The sequence below is a fragment of the Electrophorus electricus genome, chromosome 1 (assembly GCF_013358815.1).
Source record: "Electrophorus electricus isolate fEleEle1 chromosome 1, fEleEle1.pri, whole genome shotgun sequence".
Classification (NCBI taxonomy): domain Eukaryota; kingdom Metazoa; phylum Chordata; class Actinopteri; order Gymnotiformes; family Gymnotidae; genus Electrophorus; species Electrophorus electricus.
The window spans coordinates 8,438,170-8,459,669 of NC_049535.1; the positions used below are offsets into that span (position 1 = coordinate 8,438,170).

The 21,500-nt window shown below is 42.6% G+C and overlaps 3 protein-coding genes across 7 annotated transcripts; 2 read left to right on the top strand and 1 right to left on the bottom strand.

Annotated features, from left to right (window-relative positions):
• The first annotated feature begins 347 nt into the window (after positions 1-347).
• arl9 (ADP-ribosylation factor-like 9) lies at positions 348-3,736 on the top strand. 2 transcript variants are annotated; one of them, XM_027031464.2, is made up of 4 exons: positions 348-850; positions 1,592-1,763; positions 2,170-2,345; positions 2,717-3,736. In XM_027031464.2, exons 1-4 carry the CDS (start codon positions 644-646, stop codon positions 2,897-2,899), a joined length of 738 nt encoding a protein of 245 aa, XP_026887265.2. In that variant the 5' UTR covers positions 348-643; the 3' UTR covers positions 2,900-3,736. The 2 variants fall into 2 exon arrangements, with proteins under 2 accessions (XP_026887265.2, XP_026887266.2); XM_027031465.2 differs by having other exon boundaries at positions 350-850; positions 1,595-1,763.
• A 280-nt stretch (positions 3,737-4,016) lies between these two features.
• LOC113591104 (testicular haploid expressed gene protein-like) lies at positions 4,017-12,553 on the top strand. Of its 3 annotated transcripts, none has more exons than XM_027031470.2 (8): positions 4,017-4,077; positions 4,201-4,225; positions 4,325-4,381; positions 6,899-7,036; positions 8,109-8,231; positions 9,062-9,203; positions 11,742-11,896; positions 12,133-12,553. In XM_027031470.2, exons 1-8 carry the CDS (start codon positions 4,059-4,061, stop codon positions 12,173-12,175), a joined length of 702 nt encoding a protein of 233 aa, XP_026887271.2. In that variant the 5' UTR covers positions 4,017-4,058; the 3' UTR covers positions 12,176-12,553. The 3 variants fall into 3 exon arrangements, with proteins under 3 accessions (XP_026887271.2, XP_026887269.2, XP_026887272.2); XM_027031468.2 differs by having other exon boundaries at positions 11,742-11,876; XM_027031471.2 differs by lacking the exon at positions 6,899-7,036 and having other exon boundaries at positions 11,742-11,876.
• A 2,277-nt stretch (positions 12,554-14,830) lies between these two features.
• hopx (HOP homeobox) lies at positions 14,831-19,884 on the bottom strand. Of its 2 annotated transcripts, XM_027031467.2 has the most exons (3): positions 19,871-19,884; positions 19,294-19,462; positions 14,831-16,773 (listed from the first exon to the last, which is right to left on the bottom strand). In XM_027031467.2, exons 2-3 carry the CDS (start codon positions 19,453-19,455, stop codon positions 16,696-16,698), a joined length of 240 nt encoding a protein of 79 aa, XP_026887268.1. In that variant the 5' UTR covers positions 19,456-19,462; positions 19,871-19,884; the 3' UTR covers positions 14,831-16,695. The 2 variants fall into 2 exon arrangements, with proteins under 2 accessions (XP_026887268.1, XP_026887267.1); XM_027031466.2 differs by lacking the exon at positions 19,871-19,884 and having other exon boundaries at positions 19,294-19,860.
• Between the last annotated feature and the right edge of the window lie 1,616 nt (positions 19,885-21,500).

Consider the following 21,500-nt stretch of genomic DNA (forward strand, 5'->3'; position numbering starts at 1 on the left):
AGCTACACAGATACATAGATTGGGTTTAGGCAGCACTACTTTAGCTATATTTCGAGTTTTAAAAATAGTAATCATCATAGAACCTTGATTTCCCCTAAAAATCTAAATACAACTTTTTTACAAAAACATATTCAGCTACATTACTGAGACAACTACGGACTGTTTGATGCTGTGTGAACCTGATTTAGTCAAGCGTCCTATGTATTCCAGTACAGCTTTTGACTAAAGGTTTGTAGAGACTCCAGGAGGTGCTAAAGTGCAGTGATGAGTATACACAGGCCAATATCTGCATCTGGTTTACTTGTAGTTTCCAAAATTAAACGGAAGTGATGAGATTTTTTTTTTTTTTTTCGTCTTTAGCCGTTCAGCTCCATTCGCCCCCATACATTTTGGACTATAGACATGATTATTGTGTGTTTTGTACAGTTTTGGGGTCTCTCCTGGGCGGCGGACATTATAAGCAAAACTCCAGTTTGGCTGATCGTTTCTCAACTCCTCCCCCGACTCCATCCGGCTACACTCGCTGTCCATCAAGGCTAGGCAATTGTGGCCCAGTTCACAAATCGAACGAAAGCTTCCATGTCATGTCAGTGTGAAAACTGTTAACCACATTTTGGGAGACCGTCGCCATCGGGCAAGAAATATGCCCAGTTTACGAGAATTTGGGTTAGTTGGGACTGGTGTGGCACTAACGGGAGTCGTCGCGTATACCATCTGGAAATCCGCACATGCCAAGAAAGGACAAGAACCAAAGAAAATAAAACAGGCTTTAGATGCTGCGAAATATGAAATTTCAGTGAAGGAAGAAATAAGAACTGAAACCATCCGACAAGCTCCGGTGGTATCTGAGGTTTGTTTTTCAATACATGTTCATGTGTAAGGTAGCTAGCTTTAGCCATCATGTAGCTCGCTAGCTTAGCTAACTGACTGGCTGGTTGCAAAGTCTTTACAAACTAGCCAAGAAATGTCAACACAGCGACCATAATAGTTAGCTAGTTAGATATTTTTTCTAGAATTATTATGAGTGCTTGTTACTTTAACCTGTGTTAATTGGCTAGTTGGTTACGCTAACGCTAGCTAATAAGCTATCAGTAAAGTTACCACTGGACCCTAAAACAATTATGCTAGCAACAAATTAAAATCTATAGCTACACTTTCGAAGTATTTGTTGTCATTAGATAACATAGGCAGTTAATGTAGGCTAAAGGTTTCTAATTCACAGCTTCTAATTCTAGCTACTGTTTGATGACGGAGGTTATCTTGGCCCACTAGATAACTAGCCAGCTAAGTAATGCTATCTGTCACCATGGTGATGGCATGACCTTACTGTGAACAAGTTACATGGAATTCATTATTCCAGTGGTCGTCTTTGTCCTCTTAATATACCCTATATGTGTTTATTAAATAAATGGGAGGCTTGGTATGACTGATTTTTATCATTTATTTTGTTGAAGTTCGTTTGTGAAGAAGTGACCTTTACGTGCCTTCATGGTTGTTACATTTTTATTTTATTTATTTTTGTAATGATGCATTTGGTGTTTGCTAATATATATATGTGTGTGTGTGTGTGTGTGTGTGTGTTTTTTTTAAGCAGCCACAGGTGAGTGGTACTCAGGTACTAGTGCTGGGTCTGGAAGGGGCAGGAAAGACGAGCATTCTGCACTGCTTTACAACTGGTAACCTGGAACAGGATGTCACACCCACACAGGGATTCAACGCTATCTCCATCAACAGAGAGGGACTACAAGTCGAGTTCCTTGAGAGTACATAGAACTGCTTGCTAACACCTACACTCAGTCTGACATCATTACTCTAGGAGACTGCCGCTCATTTTAAATTTGTGATGAGGACTGAACTGATGAGTTGAGTCAGGTGTGTTAGGAGCAGAGGAAAATGCTAAAATGTGTAGTCCAGGGGAACCCCAGCCCCAGGAGTGAGAAACAATTATTTAGAACTACTGTATCATGTGGTTATTATTGAAAATACACTCTAACACACAGTCCCATATATTGTCCTGTTACTTAGTTATGCCATATTACAAAAACAAATTATCGAATTGTTGGTAAGAGGCCAAATTCCTGGTAACATCATGATGTTTTCTGTAGATTTGTTGTAGTTAATTAGTTAATCCTGCAATGTCCCCCTTATATTTGTGGGTGGTGTGTGTAGTTGGAGGCAGGGAGAAGCTTCGAGAATACTGGCAGATGTACCTGAAAAAGGCTCGAGTGCTGGTGTTCGTGGTGGACTCGGCCGACACCGCTCGATTCCCCCTGGCTAAAACCCACCTTCACCAGCTACTGGCTGCTGACCCCTACCTGCCGCTGGTCGTGCTAGCCAACAAACAGGTGAGCTAGCTTGTAATGTGTCCTGATCAGTGCCCAAGTTTGGCTGGCATATTTGCACAGCTCATCACAGCTCATCATTGTGCAGGAGTCCAGTGTTTTTTATAGGCTCTTTTAAAGCCTTCAGAGTAGTGCAGCTTATGCACAGGAGGATGACACAAGTGACTATGTGGCAGGTCACAGATGCCGTTATACCACAGCCAATCCTCTCCTGCTGTGTCAGGTCCTTATAAAGTGCATGACATTTATTCTCCCTCTCTCTTTAACTGTGGTTTCTCTACCATTCCTTCCCTGCTCTCGCTCCCTCCTTCGTTCTTGTTTCCCCAACTTGTTCTCCTGTATTCTGTCTCTCTCTTTCTCCCGCTCCTTCCTAGGACCTTTCTGGGGCTTGTGGAGTGGCAGACCTTTATGAAGCGTTGGCACTGGACTCTGTGGGTGATGGTCGGAAGCTCTATGTTTTGGTGACGCAAGTGAAGAAGGGCAGGACCGAGAACAACGGCAGCATCCAGGATGCTCATGAGCTCATACTAGAGTTGATGAAAAATAACCACTTATAACAACAATGTGCCACCTAATTGTCTGTAATTGCCAGCCTGATAAGTTTATCACAGATTAAGTTGATTGGTTACTTCTATCTGAATATTATCTAAATAAATGTTTTAAAAAACACCAACAGTGGGTGAAGGAGAGCACTTACTCACATGTGTGCGCACACACACTTTTTTCTTTTTAAAATTAAAAAAAAAAAAAATTTGAACACCACGATAAGCTTGGTTGATTGCATATCCATTTTTTTCTTTAAAATCAAATTATCTAAATTTATCAGGGCCCTTTTGTCACCAAAGAATTTCTTGTTACTTTAGCAGAAATACCTGTTGCTTGGGAAAAAGGATTTTTATCGGATTGTGATTTTTAAAAAATTAGTTTTTTGTAGAAATAGTACTTTATAAATGGGGGGCTTTATACAAGAAAAAGCTTAAAAGGAAAACACTCTGTGATTGTTTTATCTCCAAAGTGAGAAGGGGCAAATGAATTTGTTTTTCAAAGGACATTGAACATTGGAAAATATGCTGGCTGAGTGTTTTTTGTTAACTTCTCTGTTATACTGTAGTTGTGTGTATTTGGGAATCGATTTGTGTGTATGTTTTGTGTAAGAGAAAACTGTCCTATGTAAAGCTGCCCTAAAATTGTAGGTCTCGGTCTCGATCTGTATATTATGTGGGTGCTACTGTTACGTAGACTTAATGTCTCAGAGATGTATTTTAAAAGTATTTTATTTTGCATCTCACTTTACCTCCAGCTAGCTTTTGAAAGCAATAAATCTGTTTGAATTACATCAAATGAACATAAAGCTGTGGTATTTTACTAACCAATAAAATGTTACAACAATTTAATTATGTTACCTGTTAAGAACTGCTTTAAAAAAATAATATCTATACTTTAAAACACTTTTTCTGATGTCTTTGTGCCTGTTCCTCATTGGCTCAGGTTTCCTACTGCAGTGCTGTGACGCATGTATTGGGTTGAGGATAAAATTGCTTTATAGCTTCGCTGCAGCCTACAGAGTCCAGGGTCAGCTCTCCTTGCTATAGAGAGCTGTGTGACACTTGTTGCTGAGGCAACAGCTGCTGTGGAAACAGCAGGGCCTCTGTTGTGACAAGCAGAGCTCTACTGCAAAGTTCCATTAGCTGGAGTGGGGGTCTTCACCTGTGCACCATGGTGTCTCTGAAAACAAGTAATTGTTTTTATTATATATATAAAATTATCTTTATGCAGTGATATGTAATGACATTTGATTTCATAATAGCGTTTAAGTGTTATTGGATCTTATATCTTTTTTTTTATTATTTGTTCTGAGAGTTCAACTCAAACCCATCTAACAGGTAAGGTATTAACATAAAAATCTCAACATATTCATGTTGCATGTTTTGTTTAGATCTTGTTACATTTGTTTTGATAAAGTTATTTGTGGCTCCCCTTAGAATCTTACAGCTTGCTCAACATAAAGAATCTAAATCGATGTGGGTCACAACACCTGGGTAAGGCCCTACCTGTCACCTTCATGTTATTTTGTGTGCACGTAGGGCTGTTCTGAGTTTAAGCTCTGTTAGTTGGATGCTTCACAGAAACATTTATACTAAATGCAATTATGCACTTGCATTATTGTTTATGCAAACCTATGAATACAGCAAACATATGTTCAGGTGCATAAATATAGATATCTTGGGATGTAGCTTGGCAGCTTGAGGGTCCTGCATAGTATCTTAGCTGTTCCTAGGACTGCACTCTTCTGGACTGAGATCTCAGATGTTTTTCCAGGGATCTGCTGGAGCCATTCTCCCAGTTATGGGAGTCATGGCCATTAGTACTACAGTTACCACTGTAACAACTCTTGCCTTCACCTTCCACATCTCTTCTAGCTCTTCTTTCAGCCCTTGGTATTTATTGACCTTTTCTTCTTTCTTGTTACTGAGGTTTTTATCGCTTGGTATTGCCACATCTATCACTACGGCCATCTTCTGCTGTTTGTCCATCACAACTATGTCCAGTTTGTTATCCATTACCATTTTGTTCCACCAGATCTTAGCACGGTCATTCTCCACAACCTCTGGGGGTGTGTTCCACTCTGACCCTAGAACCTCCAGCCGGTACTCAACACATATGTTTCTGTAAACTATACCAGCCACTTAGTTATTGCGTTACATGTATGCCCTGCCTGGTAGAATCTTGCATACTGCAGTTATATGCTGGATTGTCTCAGGGACATCTTTACATAGCCTGCATCTGGGGTCCTGCCTCTATTGATCTCGTATTCAGAGCTTGTTCCTGTGCTGCCATGATTAGTGCTTCAATGCTGTCGTTTAATCCTGATGCTCATTAGTTCTTGGTCACCTTCCTTCCACTTAGTGTACAGTCTCAGAGTGCTGGATTTGGGATGAAACCCTCCATGCATTGTGGAAACTTTCCTTGTCTTGATGTCAGTGACTTCTATCTCCTACTTAGGCTATCTTATTACATCAGTGGGATATCTGATGACTGGCAAAGTGTAAGTGTTGTTAGCCCGGATCTTGTTCGTCCCATTCAGCTGATTTCTCAGGATTTGCCTCACTCTCTTTGGCTGTGGCTGCTTTTCTTGTGGCCTCTTCTTAATTTCCATTTTTCTGAGGGAATCCAAGGTACGTCTAGCTGTCCTCAACGTCTGCTATGTTACCTTCCGGTAGTACGATCCCGTCAGTTCTGGTTACCTTTCCTTTCCTTGTAACCACCCGACCACACTTATGCATTCCAAAGGACATTCCAATGTCATTACTGTATAACAGCCAGAGTTGTTAATCTTTGCTTGGTAGTCTCCAAGACCTCAGGTACTTTCATCACACTCTGCAGTTCTGATAGCTGGCTGACTTCTCTCCATATTGCCTTTATCCTGGCTTCCAACCTCCTTCTCCTCAGAGGATACTGTTCCCTGATGATGAACATCTTGTAGCCAAGAATCTCAAGTATCACTGTTGCTGTTTGTGTCTCATTGGGTCTTTGTTCGCAATTTTAGGGTGTGGAGGAGATGTCTACTTTCTGTCCTTTTGTGCTGGCTCCCCCTTGCCATAGCATTTGTGTTGTACCTTGTTGATCTCTACTTGACTGCAGTTGCCAGTTGTGGAAGTCAGAATACTGAGCTGCTAGATGTTTCAGTGTTAGTCTAGGTGTTGGGTGTCAAACAATCAATAGTTCCCACATGCTCTGCATATACCCTCCCACACTCTGGTTGCTTGTGTAGTAGCATTCCAACTTGCAGCAGTCCTTTAATGTCCCCATGAGTGTGTTGTATTTGTTTATACGAGGGTAGGGGGAGCTGCCAAAGAAGAATACCTATAGAGAAAAAAGCAGTCAATAAATGTTCAGATTTACTGGTAAATGTATAGATGTAGTGGCCATTGAACTGTGCACAGGGGTGAGATCAATTTTGTTGCTCTTCTGTAGAGTCACCTGCCTGAGATATTGGTTTAGCCCAGGGTAGGGCTCCCTGTATTTATGGGGGTGAAGATGGGGGAGATGGCAGCTTTACTCAATTCATGATTGTCTGCTGACTGAGTAGCATCCAGTTTTATTTCAGCCTGGTGCTGAAGCCTAGTTCAATGTTAATTAATAGGACTGTTGATTATTGCCTGAGGAGTATTAATAAAATTTATTTATATATTGCTTTTTGCAACAGATGTTATTAGAGTCCCACTGAATTGCTGTTTACATTAAAAGTTATTTATTTTCCTTTTTCTTTATTTTTACCATTGAACACCCTAAACTTGTCTGGAGGTGTGCCGTACTCTTGGGGCAGTGAACCTCATACTCTGTCCTTGACACAAAACCATGTGTAAATCCAGAAATTCCACGGATCATAACATCCTCCAATGGGGAATTTTCATATATATATATATATATATAATATTTATTTATTTATTTATTTATTCCCTTTCTTACAAATTGACTGGAAAAAAGGCATATGTACAGAATACCCTGCAGCTCAGGGTATTGTACCCTTTCCATCGTGGGTGTGTTCCCTGCAGGAGGAAGCTGACATGGGGCAACCAGGAGCCCATATGGCCAGTGACCTTAGCAGCCTTAGAAGCCGTTCCAACACCAAGGCTTCAGGCTCTTGCACAACACAAGAAAGACTTCTTTGCTTTCCACCAAGAACAGCTATGGTAGGGCTCATTACTACAAACTGTTTCTAAAGAGACCATTATTGTTATTAGCTAATAGGTATTGTATAGAGTTTGGTAAGTTTTGCTTTACAAGTTCAGCACAATGTTTGTTTCTTTTGCAAGTCTCATATTACTGTTTTACTGATCTCAGAAACCCAAAATCTGATCATCTAGCATGGCCTACACCACTCAGCTGGATGTATGGGACCAAGCCACTTTTACCAGAGGGTGTAAAAACATGAAACACCTCAGTGACTTCACCCTTTTGCCGTTTTGCTATGTTGTATAAACACACACTGTGTGTTAATCGCTACCCCCTTGTCACCGAAAGAATCGGTGACTTCAAGAAAAGCTTTAGCAGGCTTGCTATCAGGCCATACACCATTTTGTAGAGATGTCATAGCGAGACCAATGGTTGGTTATTGGACCCCATGGCTTTTTGTCATCATTATGGAAAGTAACCTCCAGAATAAACTACTGTAGGAAAGCAATGCAACTTCTCAGTTTAATCATTTTTAACCTTGTCAACATCTTATACATTTGTAAATAATAAGGATGATGATGATAATGTAATATTCTGTTTTTACAGTATTAATGATAAATTCTGATTACTAAAAAAACCCCAACCCAAAACACCACCACCACACAACGCTCCTCACACACTAACTCACTCTCTTTACCGTATTTGTGATGTAATTGATGAACTGGAAGAAGAGACTTGTGTTCTTTAAATGGAAGTTTCAGGCAGTTTCAGCTACCTGTACCACTGCTGGACTACAGGAGAGCAGTGTGCCCACTCCTGCATCGCATGTGCAGTAAATCCTCATAAGTTAATAAGGAAACTTCATTTTGTCTTTCACACTGTTCTTTGTCCAGACTACTGGCTCCAGGCACTTCTGGACTTGGAGTTTATAAATGCCTGACATGAGTAGTTATGCTGATGAGTTTGTTGAAATTGTCTCCACACCTGAGGCTGTTTTTTCCCCAACATTTACCTTGCGATCCTTTTCCTGTTGTTAGCATTTGAAATGGTGGATTTTGTCACAGACCTAAACTTCCTCCTATTATCCAGTAGGGAGGAGGAGGAAGACAGGAGGGTGAGGAAGAGCCATCCTTTGTCTTGTGTAGCACAGTATGAACATGTCGTCCGCCTGGCCACCCCAAGGTCCCGGTCCAGGAGCTTCCAGGAAGTGAGGTAAATGATTGCACAGGAAGCAGCACACTACACATTAAGGAGCACAACCAGTAGTCAACAGAGACCCCATGAGCCATAACGAGCTAAAATTAGAGTCCACACAAGCAAAAAGAAGGAGAGAGAGGAGATTGAACAAGTGAGGCCCTGGGATGGTGGGAGAGAAAAGTTGTGAGACAAAAGGTCTCTGTGTGGCACAGATCTGCTGGATCTCTTATTAATAGCTACCATTAATAAGAGACCCCTGAAAGTTTTTAAAATAAAATTACATAAACCCACTTTCACAGACTTTCTTGAGACACATCTCTGATGGAGACATGAGGTAGCTATTTTCTGTACACTTCATTACAAATGCTCTGTAGGCAGAAGTCCAAACATCCGCAGTAGTAGCAGAATGGTATTCCTCTGATCTGTCTGAGGTTTCCGATATGTAACATTGTTTAGTAGAAAACGCATGTGCAGGAAATAGGATGGATTTCTGGATTTGTAGATATTTGTTTCAGACCAGATACAGTTAAGACTAACTGAACATAGAGCACTGCCTTTTATGAAAGTCTCAAAAAGTGTGTTTGGTTGAATTCTATGTATGAGTTTGTTTTACACAGATTAAGGCTAAAACATTTCTTGTAGATAATTTCCATTGAGAGTGTAATTTGTCCGAGAGAGACTAACCCTTCTTACTCAGACTGGTAAGACTAAGTTTGTTTTTTGGATGTGGGGTTGGGGGTGGGTGTGGGCTTGTGTGGTCAGCCCTTCTCACTTGTGTGGTATCGTTATAACTTTCTCGTTGTGTGTGTGTGTGTGTGTGTGTGTGTGTGTGTGTGTAAGACCAGCCCTCCTCACTCAGAGTGGTGTGAATACAGTTGTCCTGTATGGCACATTAGCTTCAGTGCACTGAATGCGGTCATCTCTCCACGTCTTCTCCAGCTTGCCCAACCCAAATCCACCCATCCCAACTTCAGAAGCAACCGCCAGGTCAGACACACTCCCAGTAACTCCCAGTAACTCACAATAATGCTAGTTGAATATATGGTCTTTGAAAGTAGTCAGTTTGGTAAATTTTTAGCTATCACCAGTAGATTGTGAAACAAATAAAATATCATATTATGAAAATAACACTTATATGACAATCATTAAAATATTTACTTTTTGCAATTTTCTTTCACCGTGCACTCACTGCAATTTCTTCGAGCCCCACGAGGGGGCAGGACCCTTTTAAAAAGATGTATTTTAAAAATTACATTTACGTTTACGGCATTTAGCAGACGCTCTTATCCAGAGTGACTTATAAGAAGTGCTTTGTCATTTACTCATAGAATACATCCTAGCCAGTTCAGTAGGTTAGAGTTCAATATATCATTGAACTATAATACTGTTGAAATACAGGGCTCAATGCTGATGCCTAGAAGTGCAAGATACATAAGCTTTCTCTCAGGCAACAATCAGTGCAATAAACAATAAGTACTAGATAAGTTAGTCAACATAGGAGCAATCAACATTAGTGCAATAAACAATACTCTACAATAAGTACTAGGGTTTTAGTTAGTCAACATAGGAGCAGGGTCAGTGGTCATTTAAATAATCCACAAATAGATGGGTCTTCAGTCTGCTTTTGAAGACCGGAACGGACTCAGCTAAAGGAAGTTCATTCCACCATCTGGGAGGCAGGACAGAGAATAGTCTCCATGCTTGTCTTCCATGAGACTTGAAGCATGGTATTTCAAGCCGAGCCGCACTTGAGGTTCAGAGTAGTCAAACAGTATGGATCGGGCTTTGACCATTGACATCATATATGGAGGGGCTAGTCCATTTTTGGCTTTGTAGCAACAATGTCTTAAATCTGATGCATGCAGCTACTGGATGCCAATGAAGGAAGTAAAGCAGTGGAGTAACGTGTGAACTTTGGAAGACTGAAGACCAGTCGTGCTGCTGCTCTTAAAGTAAAACCAGAAAGTAGCGAGTTGCAGTAGTCTAGCTTTGAGATCACAAAAGTACTGTACAAGCACCTGGGCAGCTTCCTGTGAGAGAAACGGCCAAATCCTTCGCATGTTACAAAGGAGAAATCTGCAAGACCAGGTCAGATTTGAAACATGAGTTTAGAACGACAACTTGTTGTCCAAACAATACCCAGGCTATGAGCAGCTTCAGATGGTGATACCACGAAGTTCTCAAAGGGAACTGCGAGATCATGGTAAGGGCTGGGAGTTCCTGGGATGTACAGAAAGAAGCTCTGTTTTACTGGGGTTGACTGGTGGGCTTTCATCCATGATGCAATGTCAGTCAAGCATGCTAAGATACGACTGGAGACCTGCGTGTCGGAGGGTGGAAAAGAAAGATATAATTGGGTGTTAGCAGGGGTAGGAGAAGCCATCAGAAGATATTACATCTCCAAGAGAACGAGTATGCAAGGAGAATAGAAAAGGGCCTAATATTGAGTCCCGGGGACACCGGTGGAGAGTCTACATGGTTTGGATGTGGGTCCTCTCCATGTTACCTGATATGACCATCCCTTCAGATAGGACTGAAACCATTTCCATGCAAAGCCAGTCACACCTAGGCTGGAGAGAAGAGAGTGGAGAATGTTGTGGTTTACTCTGTCAAAGGCTACTGAAAGGTCCAGAAGAATCAAGACATATGACAGTTTGGCAGCTTTAGTAGCATGACATTTTTCCATCACTGCTATGAGGACTGTTTGTATTGAATGTGCTGGTCTGTAGCAGACTGATGGGTATCATGGAGCTGGTTCTGGGTGAGGAAAAGAGATAATTGATTGTAAACTGCTCATTCAAGGGCTTTTAAGAAGAAAGAGAGAAGTGATACTGGTCTATAATTGCTTATGTTGGAGCTGTCGAGTGTTTCTTTCTTGAGGATTGGGATCACCCTGGCGGTTTTGAACACAGTCGTTACATTTCCAGAGGATAAGGAGTTGCTGATGATGAGGGAGATGAAAGGAAGCAGATCTCTTGAGATCATGTGGAACAGAGTGGAAGGAATGGGATCCAGCGGATATGTAGTCAGATTGCTGGAAGTCAGGATTGAAGAATTTCGTCTGAAGAGAGAGGAGAAAAAGAAGCCAGAGAATTGGATGTAGAGGAAGGAACACTGGTTGTAAGAGTGGGAACAGAGGAAAAGGATTGTAGGAAAGAGTGGGAACAGAGGAAAAGGACTGGAGGAAAGAGTGGGAACAGAGGAAAAGGATTGTAGGAAAGAGTGGGAACAGATGAAAAGGATTGTAGGAAAGAGTGGGAACAGATGAAAAGGACTGGAGGGAGGAGTGGGAACAGAGGAATAAGACTGGCAGATTACTGAAACCTTCTCAAAGACGGTGATGAAATCTTCTGGGAGCGTTAAGGGGAGAAGAAAAATAACTTTAAATACATTTATATAAAAACACACAATTATAAAGAACAATTATAAAGAACTTGACAAGGAAGAGAATAAACAATTTACAAGATGGATCTGCATGTAGTCATTTTGAGTTATGCATTCATATTGTATGCATGTGTGTTTCAGACAATAGAAACGAATGTCACATATGCGGCTAAAAAGGCTCAGCCAAGCCCCAGACTGGAGCAGCTGTGTCTGCCCAAACTAAGAGAGAGCAGCCTGTTCTATCAGCATGGGCCACCTGAGAGCCCCATCCGGCCTGTGAGTGCACACATGTGCATGTGAGTGTGTAATGTGCATGCATATGAGTACATACGTGTGCATGCGTGTGCGCATATGAGTATGTACGTGTGTGTGTGTACATCTGCACGCAGGTGTGCATGGCAGCAGTGCCTGGTTCTGTCTATAACTTGCATGTGTGTGGCTGTTTTCCTGTAAATAAGATAGACAATCCAGGACTTCTCTTATATTGCTAAAAATTAAATGCTGATTTGAAGACATATTTTTTGGCTTGCAGGTATCAAAGGAAGCAAGGAAGGCCACTGCTAGTGCTCGTGTGAGAGCACTATCCATGCCAAAGCTCCTTGCTAAAGACTACATCCCTCCCCGAGACCAAGGCTGCCTCTGAGACAGAGAGAGAGGGGCTATATGCACATACATACAGCATTGCTAGAGTGGTCACAGAACAGAGACCGAGGGGAAAAAAAGTGGTGGATATAATAAATGACTGCAGTAAGAAGTACAGACAAAGAATATTCTGAGTTCTTTTATTTACCCTGTTCTGTCCAATAGGTTTTCATGCTCTTTCTCTCACTTTCTTTTTCTTCTCTTTTTCAATCATTTGTCTGTTTGAAGTGGAAGCATTGCATTATTTTAAGAAGCCAGCTCCCTGGCAGTGTGTACGCTTTAACTCCTCAGCTCCCTGACAGTGTTTGCGCTTTAACTCCTCAGCTCCCTGGCAGTGTGTACGCTTTAACTCCTCAGCTCCCTGGCAGTGTTTACGCTTTAACTCCTCAGCTCCCTGGCAGTGTGTACGCTTCAACTCCTCAGCTCCCTGGCAGTGTTTAGGCTTTAACTCCTCAGCTCCCTGGCAGTGTGTACGCTTTAACTCCTCAGCTCCCTGGCAGTGTGTACGCTTTAACTCCTCAGCTCCCTGGCAGTGTGTACGCTTTAACTCCTCAGCTCCCTGGCAGTGTTTACGCTTTAACTCCTCAGCTCCCTGGCAGTGTGTACGCTTTAACTCCTCAGCTCCCTGGCAGTGTGTACGCTTTAACTCCTCAGCTCCCTGGCAGTGTTTACGCTTTAACTCCTCAGCTCCCTGGCAGTGTGTACGCTTTAACTCCTCAGCTCCCTGGCAGTGTGTACGCTTTAACTCCTCAGCTCCCTGGCAGTGTGTACGCTTTAACTCCTCAGCTCCCTGGCAGTGTGTACGCTTTAACTCCTCAGCTCCCTGGCAGTGTGTACGCTTTAACTCCTCAGCTCCCTGGCAGTGTGTACGCTTTAACTCCTCAGCTCCCTGGCAGTGTTTACGCTTCAACTCCTCAGCTCCCTGGCAGTGTGTACGCTTCAACTCCTCAGCTCCCTGGCAGTGTTTACGCTTCAACTCCTCAGCTCCCTGGCAGTGTTTACGCTTCAACTCCTCAGCTCCCTGGCAGTGTTTACACTTTAACTCCTCAGCTCCCTGGCAGTGTTTACACTTTAACTCCTCAGCTCCCTGGCAGTGTTTACGCTTTAACTCCTCAGCTCCCTGGCAGTGTGTACGCTTTAACTCCTCAGCTCCCTGGCAGTGTGTACGCTTTAACTCCTCAGCTCCCTGGCAGTGTGTACGCTTTAACTCCTCAGCTCCCTGGCAGTGTGTACGCTTTAACTCCTCAGCTCCCTGGCAGTGTGTACGCTTTAACTCCTCAGCTCCCTGGCAGTGTGTACGCTTTAACTCCTCAGCTCCCTGGCAGTGTGTACGCTTTAACTCCTCAGCTCCCTGGCAGTGTGTACGCTTTAACTCCTCAGCTCCCTGGCAGTGTGTACGCTTTAACTCCTCAGCTCCCTGGCAGTGTGTACGCTTTAACTCCTCAGCTCCCTGGCAGTGTGTACGCTTCAACTCCTCAGCTCCCTGGCAGTGTGTACGCTTCAACTCCTCAGCTCCCTGGCAGTGTGTACGCTTTAACTCCTCAGCTCCCTGGCAGTGTGTACGCTTTAACTCCTCAGCTCCCTGGCAGTGTGTACGCTTTAACTCCTCAGCTCCCTGGCAGTGTGTACGCTTTAACTCCTCAGCTCCCTGGCAGTGTGTACGCTTTAACTCCTCAGCTCCCTGGCAGTGTGTACGCTTTAACTCCTCAGCTCCCTGGCAGTGTGTACGCTTTAACTCCTCAGCTCCCTGGCAGTGTGTACGCTTTAACTCCTCAGCTCCCTGGCAGTGTGTACGCTTTAACTCCTCAGCTCCCTGGCAGTGTGTACGCTTCAACTCCTCAGCTCCCTGGCAGTGTTTACGCTTTAACTCCTCAGCTCCCTGGCAGTGTTTACGCTTTAACTCCTCAGCTCCCTGGCAGTGTGTACGCTTTAACTCCTCAGCTCCCTGGCAGTGTGTACGCTTTAACTCCTCAGCTCCCTGGCAGTGTTTACGCTTCAACTCCTCAGCTCCCTGGCAGTGTTTACGCTTCAACTCCTCAGCTCCCTGGCAGTGTTTACGCTTTAACTCCTCAGCTCCCTGGCAGTGTGTACGCTTTAACTCCTCAGCTCCCTGGCAGTGTGTACGCTTTAACTCCTCAGCTCCCTGGCAGTGTGTACGCTTTAACTCCTCAGCTCCCTGGCAGTGTGTACGCTTCAACTCCTCAGCTCCCTGGCAGTGTTTACGCTTCAACTCCTCAGCTCCCTGGCAGTGTTTACGCTTCAACTCCTCAGCTCCCTGGCAGTGTGTACGCTTTAACTCCTCAGCTCCCTGGCAGTGTGTACGCTTTAACTCCTCAGCTCCCTGGCAGTGTTTACGCTTCAACTCCTCAGCTCCCTGGCAGTGTTTACGCTTCAACTCCTCAGCTCCCTGGCAGTGTTTACGCTTTAACTCCTCAGCTCCCTGGCAGTGTGTACGCTTTAACTCCTCAGCTCCCTGGCAGTGTTTACGCTTTAACTCCTCAGCTCCCTGGCAGTGTGTACGCTTTAACTCCTCAGCTCCCTGGCAGTGTTTACGCTTTAACTCCTCAGCTCCCTGGCAGTGTGTACGCTTTAACTCCTCAGCTCCCTGGCAGTGTTTACGCTTTAACTCCTCAGCTCCCTGGCAGTATTTACTATTTATCTCTTCAGCTTCCTGGCAGTGTTTGTGCTTTAACTCCTCTCAGCAAACCCCAGCAGCCGCGTGCTATCAGAGAACATGGAGGGGGTTCATCACACCACCCGTGTCTGCGTTTTGTGATGCGTTAGGTGGCTGCATTTACATACACTCTTAACTATTTTTCCATGTTGTCGCTATGGATGTAACCATAAAAATGTGTTGGGGGGGGGTCCTGTCTCTTTCTCCTTCTGCCTCTGTGTTTTTATGTCTGTCTCTGTGTCTCGGTCTCTTTCTCTCGAGACATGTTTTTTTTCAACTTATAAAGCACTCTGCTAAAGAGCTGATGAGTAGAATCATATGTGTTGGGTGAGACAGACATCTAAAATGTGCAGTGTTGAGTCACCCTGGGAGCAGTGTTGAAGAACACTGGGAAGCCTTGTCCCTGATCCAGTCAGTGTGCCATAGCCCTCGCTGACCTGCCTCGGGGTCATGAAGGACTGACTAAGAAACCTCTGATCTGACTGTTATGAAATAACAGCTTTTTCTTGTAGATAATATGTGCAGATACAGTGGTGGACACAGGGTCCCCTCAGTTCTCATCAGCTTTGGCATAACAAAGTAGTAGGATCTCTTCCTGGAGCAGAGAGAGAACGATCCAACTCTTATGTCTCTATCTTTCCCCAACATTTATTTTTCACCCTCTTTCCAATCTTCCTCTTCTAATATTCAGATTCTTCATTCCTTTTATCCATTTTCATTCTTCCTCACCTCTATTTTTCTCCCTCCCTCTGTGCCCCTGTTCCACCCCTAGTGATGGATTCTACATGTGTCTGTTGAGTCGTCGTAGCAACAGGCACAGCCACAGCAGATCCCGTGCGTCCTCTTGCCAAGGTTACCCACAGAGTCCCAGCTCTTTCCCACAACACAGGCCATCCAAACACACTTCACAACCCAAAAGAGATTATTATTCATCAAGAAAAATGAGACACTGTACATTTAGTTGTCGTTTGAGAGGTTTAGGCTTGTTTGGTTGGAGCAAAAATATTTTTGCCTTTTTTTTGCCATTTTTTTCATATGTTTGTGTAGAGGTACTATTGCTTTTTTTTTTTTGTTAGTTGTTTTCTGAAATAAAGCCTACAGCCTTTTGTTTTTAGTTGTTTGTTTCATCAGACCATAGACTGTACACACTGTGTGTCTGATGCACAAACTGTATACACTTCTCTTTGTCCCTGTACCAGTAGTAAAAAATACTCAAGAATAATTGTCAATCCTTGAGCAAGATGTTAATAACTTTAGGGTCTTAGTGCTTCAATTCAAGGCAACATCCTTGGGATCTAAAAGGTGCTTTAAAGCTGCACATTAACTTCCAAATTATAATTAAAAGGAAACTTGGTTTTGCTTGACATGTTACACTATACCAGGCATGTAGTACTGTGGAACACTGTTCAGTGAAGCTTTTTATATATGCTTTTTATATACACATATATACAGTTTATTTATGTAAACATGATTGTTATGCTTGCAATAAAAAATATATATAGTTCACATTTAACCTATGAACACAAAATAAGTAACAATCATCAAAACGTCTGCATAGTGACAACAAGCAAGAGAGAGGATACAAAGTATCCATTCAGCATCTATCTTACACTACCATTTAAGGATGAGAAAGCAGGATGGAAAAAGATTGAAAGACACAAAGGAAAATGATACAGATGAGCAATGGAATTGTGTGCCCTTCTCCTTCAGTCTTTCACTGATCCCAGTTCAGCTGGCAGGCCCTCTGATTGTGTGTGTGGGGGCATGATTCTTTCTCCGTCAGTCTTTCACTGATCCCAGTTCAGCAGGTAGGCCCTCTGATTGCCTCCACTGAGCATTACGCTGCCTAAACCATTTCTGCAGAACACAGAGAATGAAGAAATGTTAGTTTCCTGACAATGATTTTATCAGTTTTGTAATCCTTAATCACATGGATAGAGCACAAAACTGCTTGTATAGATTGCAAAACCATTGAAATGATCAAATAAATGCAAATTGAATCATAGATGCTGTCAGCAGTGTGTTCTCAGTGACTACATCCTGGTGACATGCCCTCAGCTCTGTTTATCTTATTCTTAATACGTTGACAGTTACACAGTGAGTAAACCTGAGGTCCGGTAGTCACAGCCCACACTAGAAGTTACTAAACCTCTTTTACAAAATATCCAACGCCCCTTTTTGGGAAATATTGTAAGTAGTCATGTCAAAAAAAGTATGAGAAATTCCTGCTATGAGTACTGTGTGTGAGAGACAGGGAGAGAGAAAGAAGCTCTGCTATTTCCCACAAGGAGCAGCAGCCACAGGGTCAATTTAAATACTAGTAGACTATGTTTGCATTGTGTTGTGACTGTGGACAACAGCAGCAGACGCTGTTGGATGCTGATCTAAGTGCAGTTTTCTGGTTCTATCTGAGGGGGTAGAGAGAAATTGTCTGGTCCAAGATCAGAGCCTGTATGTGTGCAAATGTTTATGTAAATTTTTGCTTTTTTATAAGCAATTGAATATTATTTTATTTTCTTCACAATATAGTAGCACTCCTGCCACAATTCATCGTCACTATTTCTGGAGTGCTGCTAAACCTGTGAGATTAGTGTGTCTCACAACTGAGAGTTCAGGTCATGATATATAATTGAATCCTTCTAAACATAACCATTAACCATTGCTGGGCTGTCTCTGCCCAGACAGCACATGAAACAGGTGTGGCTTTTATAGTCTCTAAATTAGCAAAAATGAACAAGAACATGCCTAATAAGAAAAGAATATAGTGCTAAAGTATCTTAATTAAACTATCATCTTTGGACCATTTTAATAACCTTGGGGAAAAATGTAGTTTTGCACTGAAACATTGAGCAGTGGTCATCCCTGTTTCAATAGTCCTGTTAACATACCCTCTCAAACTTCCACTGACCACTGGGACAAACATTACACCTGCATTTCACAAGTGGCCACTTCACAGTGCAAGTTGAGGAGGGGAGAATGGGGAGTGGGTGTTTCAGTCCGAACACTCGCTTATAAACGGCTTTGAAATGGGAACAGCTCTCGGTGCTTTCTGGGTAGGTTCTGCTGCTAAATCCAGTTCTTTACTGCTGATCAATGAGCTGAACCCAGATCAGCTAACATAAACAGTCATACGCTCTTGTTCTGGACTATTGATAAGTATGGGTCCTGCACTTACCCACAAGGTGACCTTCACTTATTAATGTGGTAGATACAGACTCACGCTAAAAACAGGGTGGGTCCATGTTTGTTTTTGTTTGTTTGGGTTTTTAAATAGAGTCAGACTAGACAAAGAGTGGAGCCAGTTTTACCCATGGCCAAACACTCAGTCTCCACCCTGTCACACCTTAATATGTCTGCCCTGAGAACTGTAGGCAGGCTAAACCTGTTTGAGAGACACAGAGAGATGCGAGCTGTTCTAAAAAGTTCACGTGTGGCGTAGCGTCTGCTGCGGGCATATTTAAATCCGATGCTATGTGCTTTAACTTTTTAATATTCAAATAAAGTGCTCAAGGCAAGGAAGCGCTTATTCATTCTCACTTTACCAGGGGCATATTTGCTATTTAAATCGAATGAACATACACTGGACGCAAGTTTCAGACACAAGAATACAACTACCACCACTCAACGTACTAGCGCAGCTTTTATACAGTAATTATTTGTTTTTTAATCTGGAACAATATCTTGGAAAAGTGTCTACCCAAAAAGAGAAGTTGCGGTCATCTCGACTAAAGACTTGAAATCACCCGAATCTTCTCCGGATGACTTCATTGTGTCATACCACGTTATTCATCATTGAAAACGCACATTCCGGTACGTTTTAAATAAAGGGAACAACGAGGGCGCGCAGAGGGCGCCCATGCTTCAGTGAGGCGCGAGCGCTCATGCAGCCGACACCCGGTCCTGTAGCGCATCTTCTGCGCCTCTCTGCCAAAAGCTTGCAAGAATGAGTGCGGGAGCCCATATTTGTGATTGTTGTCAACAAAAAACAAACGACACTGTGGTAATGTTCTGTATTACGTTCCCAATTACCTCAATCCGACGAGCACTGAGCCCACAGTCTTACATACTTTAGAAATTACCATAGTTACCGTTTTGCCATTAGAAAAAATATGCAGCCTATATAATCTCTCATGATCTACTAATAAAATCTTTCTGGTATTTATATAGGATCACGCGTTTTGGTGTTACGGGCAAAGTCAGCAGTTGAATGTTTGACAATTTAGTCAATTTGTAAAACCATCTGCTGAACTAATCATTTCTTATAGCGTACAGCAGTGCACGCCTACATTAGATACAGAAGCGCTGGTCACAGCGAAAGGTCGTGCTATCTTATACATCATGAGAATATAAGTGCATTGCGGGAACTAGGCAACTCACCGCAGTTTCTTCCTCCGACAGCCCACACTCCGCCGCTATCAACATCAGCGTAGTTTCGTCCGGATGCTTGCTGACTTTCGTGAAATGTTCTTCCAGAACTTTGATTTGGTCCTCCGCTAGCTGCATCCCCACGCCTGCCATGCTATTCCCACTCGAAGCCATGTTTCTCCTTAAAGCAAGCTTTGGGTTAAACCGTGTCGATGTGAAACGGACAAACGTCGCACCACTGCACGGACAACCACGTTTCCATACAAATAAGGAGCGCACCCTTCTAGAAAACAACAGCTTCACAGACGATACGTTGCACCAAATCACAAACTGAAACCGCGAACTATTCTGCGGCCGCCGTGAACAAGTTAAGAAGCAAAAATGTGCTCTAATGGAGCAAGAAAAAGCGCGTAAAACGGCGTACGGTCGGCAGAACGAACTTAAACAGTTACCGCCCCTTTGACAGCCAATTCGCTTTAACTCCACACAACCTCCCGCCTGGATGTTTTAAAGGCAGACTCTAAAAAGGTTCTGCGCAAAATACACACCGAGATATAGAAAACGACTACGGCTACGAGCTTTAATGTACCTCCTCTCACAACATCTGTGCGATATTTGTCCCACTTGTGTAATATTTACCCGCTGACGTAAGGGCGTGCTTTTGTACTTTGCGCCTTTCAGAAGTTGATGCACCTGTAAAACCAGATGTCCGCCAACGTTTGCTGTATATCACGTTTAGCTACTACATTATTTCGCTTTCTGAGGTGGTCAGCTGGCATCATTAATTTCCGGTTCGGTTTATTTGAGTGAAGAGCAATAGTTATGTTAAAGCTCATGTCATCTAACTTTAATGTCCAGTTGACCAATACATTGTTTTTCATTTTAAAGGATTTTATTCAGCCCTTAACAACAGAGAATAAATGTAGCCTACATGATGTTCCTCTCTGACGTAGAGAGTGCAGTCTAAACCCCAAGTAATAAACTTTAATAATACTAATACTAATAATAATAGAAATAATAACAACAACAACAACAACAACAACAACAACAACAACAATAATAATAATAATAATAATAATAATAATAATAATAATCTGAGAAGCAGATAGGTTGTGGACTTATGGTTAGAAACTATGGGTCTTTATCAGTTTTGCAAGACCATCTCCGCATACTCTGGTCCTGCTCTTAAAAAGAATACCCCACCCAAAAAACCTCACGAGCTCAACACAACCCTTAACAGTAAGGGGGTCCAGAGGAGGGGGATAGATAATCATTGTTGAATCAGGCAAATGTGGCCTCTCAGATGAGACTGGACAGGTCATTGGACAAACACACTCACAGTACTGCTTCAGCTTCAACGTGCAGTTCAAACAGACCACTAGAAGCTAAGTGATGGACTACATTCTTATCACACCTGTCCTGTGATGCACAAAGTTGTGTTTACCTGGTGATCAACTCATTGTTGTACAATCTCACTAACCCTCTTGTTAAGAGATGGAACCTGTATGTAATTTGCTGCACTGTTTGGTAAACTGTTAAAATATCTGGTAAAATGTCAGACCTTTTAAATAGAATAATATTTACAGTGTGGGCAGTAGTTTTTAGCACTGATATGGCCTCAGTCACTGAATAAGCATCATTTGACTGTGAATATTGACTGTATAGGGAGTATTATGTGAATAATGACTTTAGTTTCATCATTATTATTGTGTGTAGTGTGTAGTATATGAATAACTACTAAATGTTTGTTTGTTTGTGTATGTGTTCACCACTGGAAGTATGCTCTGTACAGTCATAGTAGGGGGTCAGTAGTGCCTGTATGGACTTACACAAAGTGAGTTTGTGATGCTGATCTTTATCCTGTGTTCCAAAATATTGTGATCTCTGATCTCTAATGTGTTTGTGTGAATGAGAGAGAGAGAGAGAGAGAGAGAGAGAGAGAGAGAGAGAGAGAGAGAGAGAGAGAGAGAGAGAGAGAGAGAGAGAGAGAGAGAGAGGAAAGAAAGAGTGGACACCAGAAATCATTTGGTCTCTATGAACCATATTATATAAAATCAAAGTAAAGTAAAATAGTGACAAGTACACACACACACACACACACACACACACACACACACACACACACACACACACACACACACACACACACACACACACACACACACACAGAATGGCCTTTTTATTAGAGACACCCGTCTACAAGCACATTGGACCTCTTT

What these genes read in the sequence shown, in the direction of transcription:
- arl9 (XM_027031464.2), top strand. Translation starts at nt 644, where the DNA reads ATGCCCAGTTTACGAGAATTTGGGTTAGTTGGGACTGGTGTGGCACTA. An exon ending in AAGCTCCGGTGGTATCTGAG is followed by an intron (nt 851 to 1,591) that starts GTTTGTTTTTCA and finishes GTTTTTTTTAAG; the next exon opens with CAGCCACAGGTGAGTGGTAC. An exon ending in ACAAGTCGAGTTCCTTGAGA is followed by an intron (nt 1,764 to 2,169) that starts GTACATAGAACT and finishes TGGTGTGTGTAG; the next exon opens with TTGGAGGCAGGGAGAAGCTT.
- LOC113591104 (XM_027031468.2), top strand. An exon ending in ATGTGGGTCACAACACCTGG is followed by an intron (nt 4,382 to 6,898) that starts GTAAGGCCCTAC and finishes TGTTCCCTGCAG; the next exon opens with GAGGAAGCTGACATGGGGCA. An exon ending in CTGAGAGCCCCATCCGGCCT is followed by an intron (nt 11,877 to 12,132) that starts GTGAGTGCACAC and finishes TTTGGCTTGCAG; the next exon opens with GTATCAAAGGAAGCAAGGAA.
- hopx (XM_027031467.2), bottom strand. Translation starts at nt 19,455, where the DNA reads ATGGCTTCGAGTGGGAATAGCATGGCAGGCGTGGGGATGCAGCTAGCG. An exon ending in TGTCGGAGGAAGAAACTGCG is followed by an intron (nt 16,774 to 19,293) that starts GTGAGTTGCCTA and finishes TGTGTTCTGCAG; the next exon opens with AAATGGTTTAGGCAGCGTAA.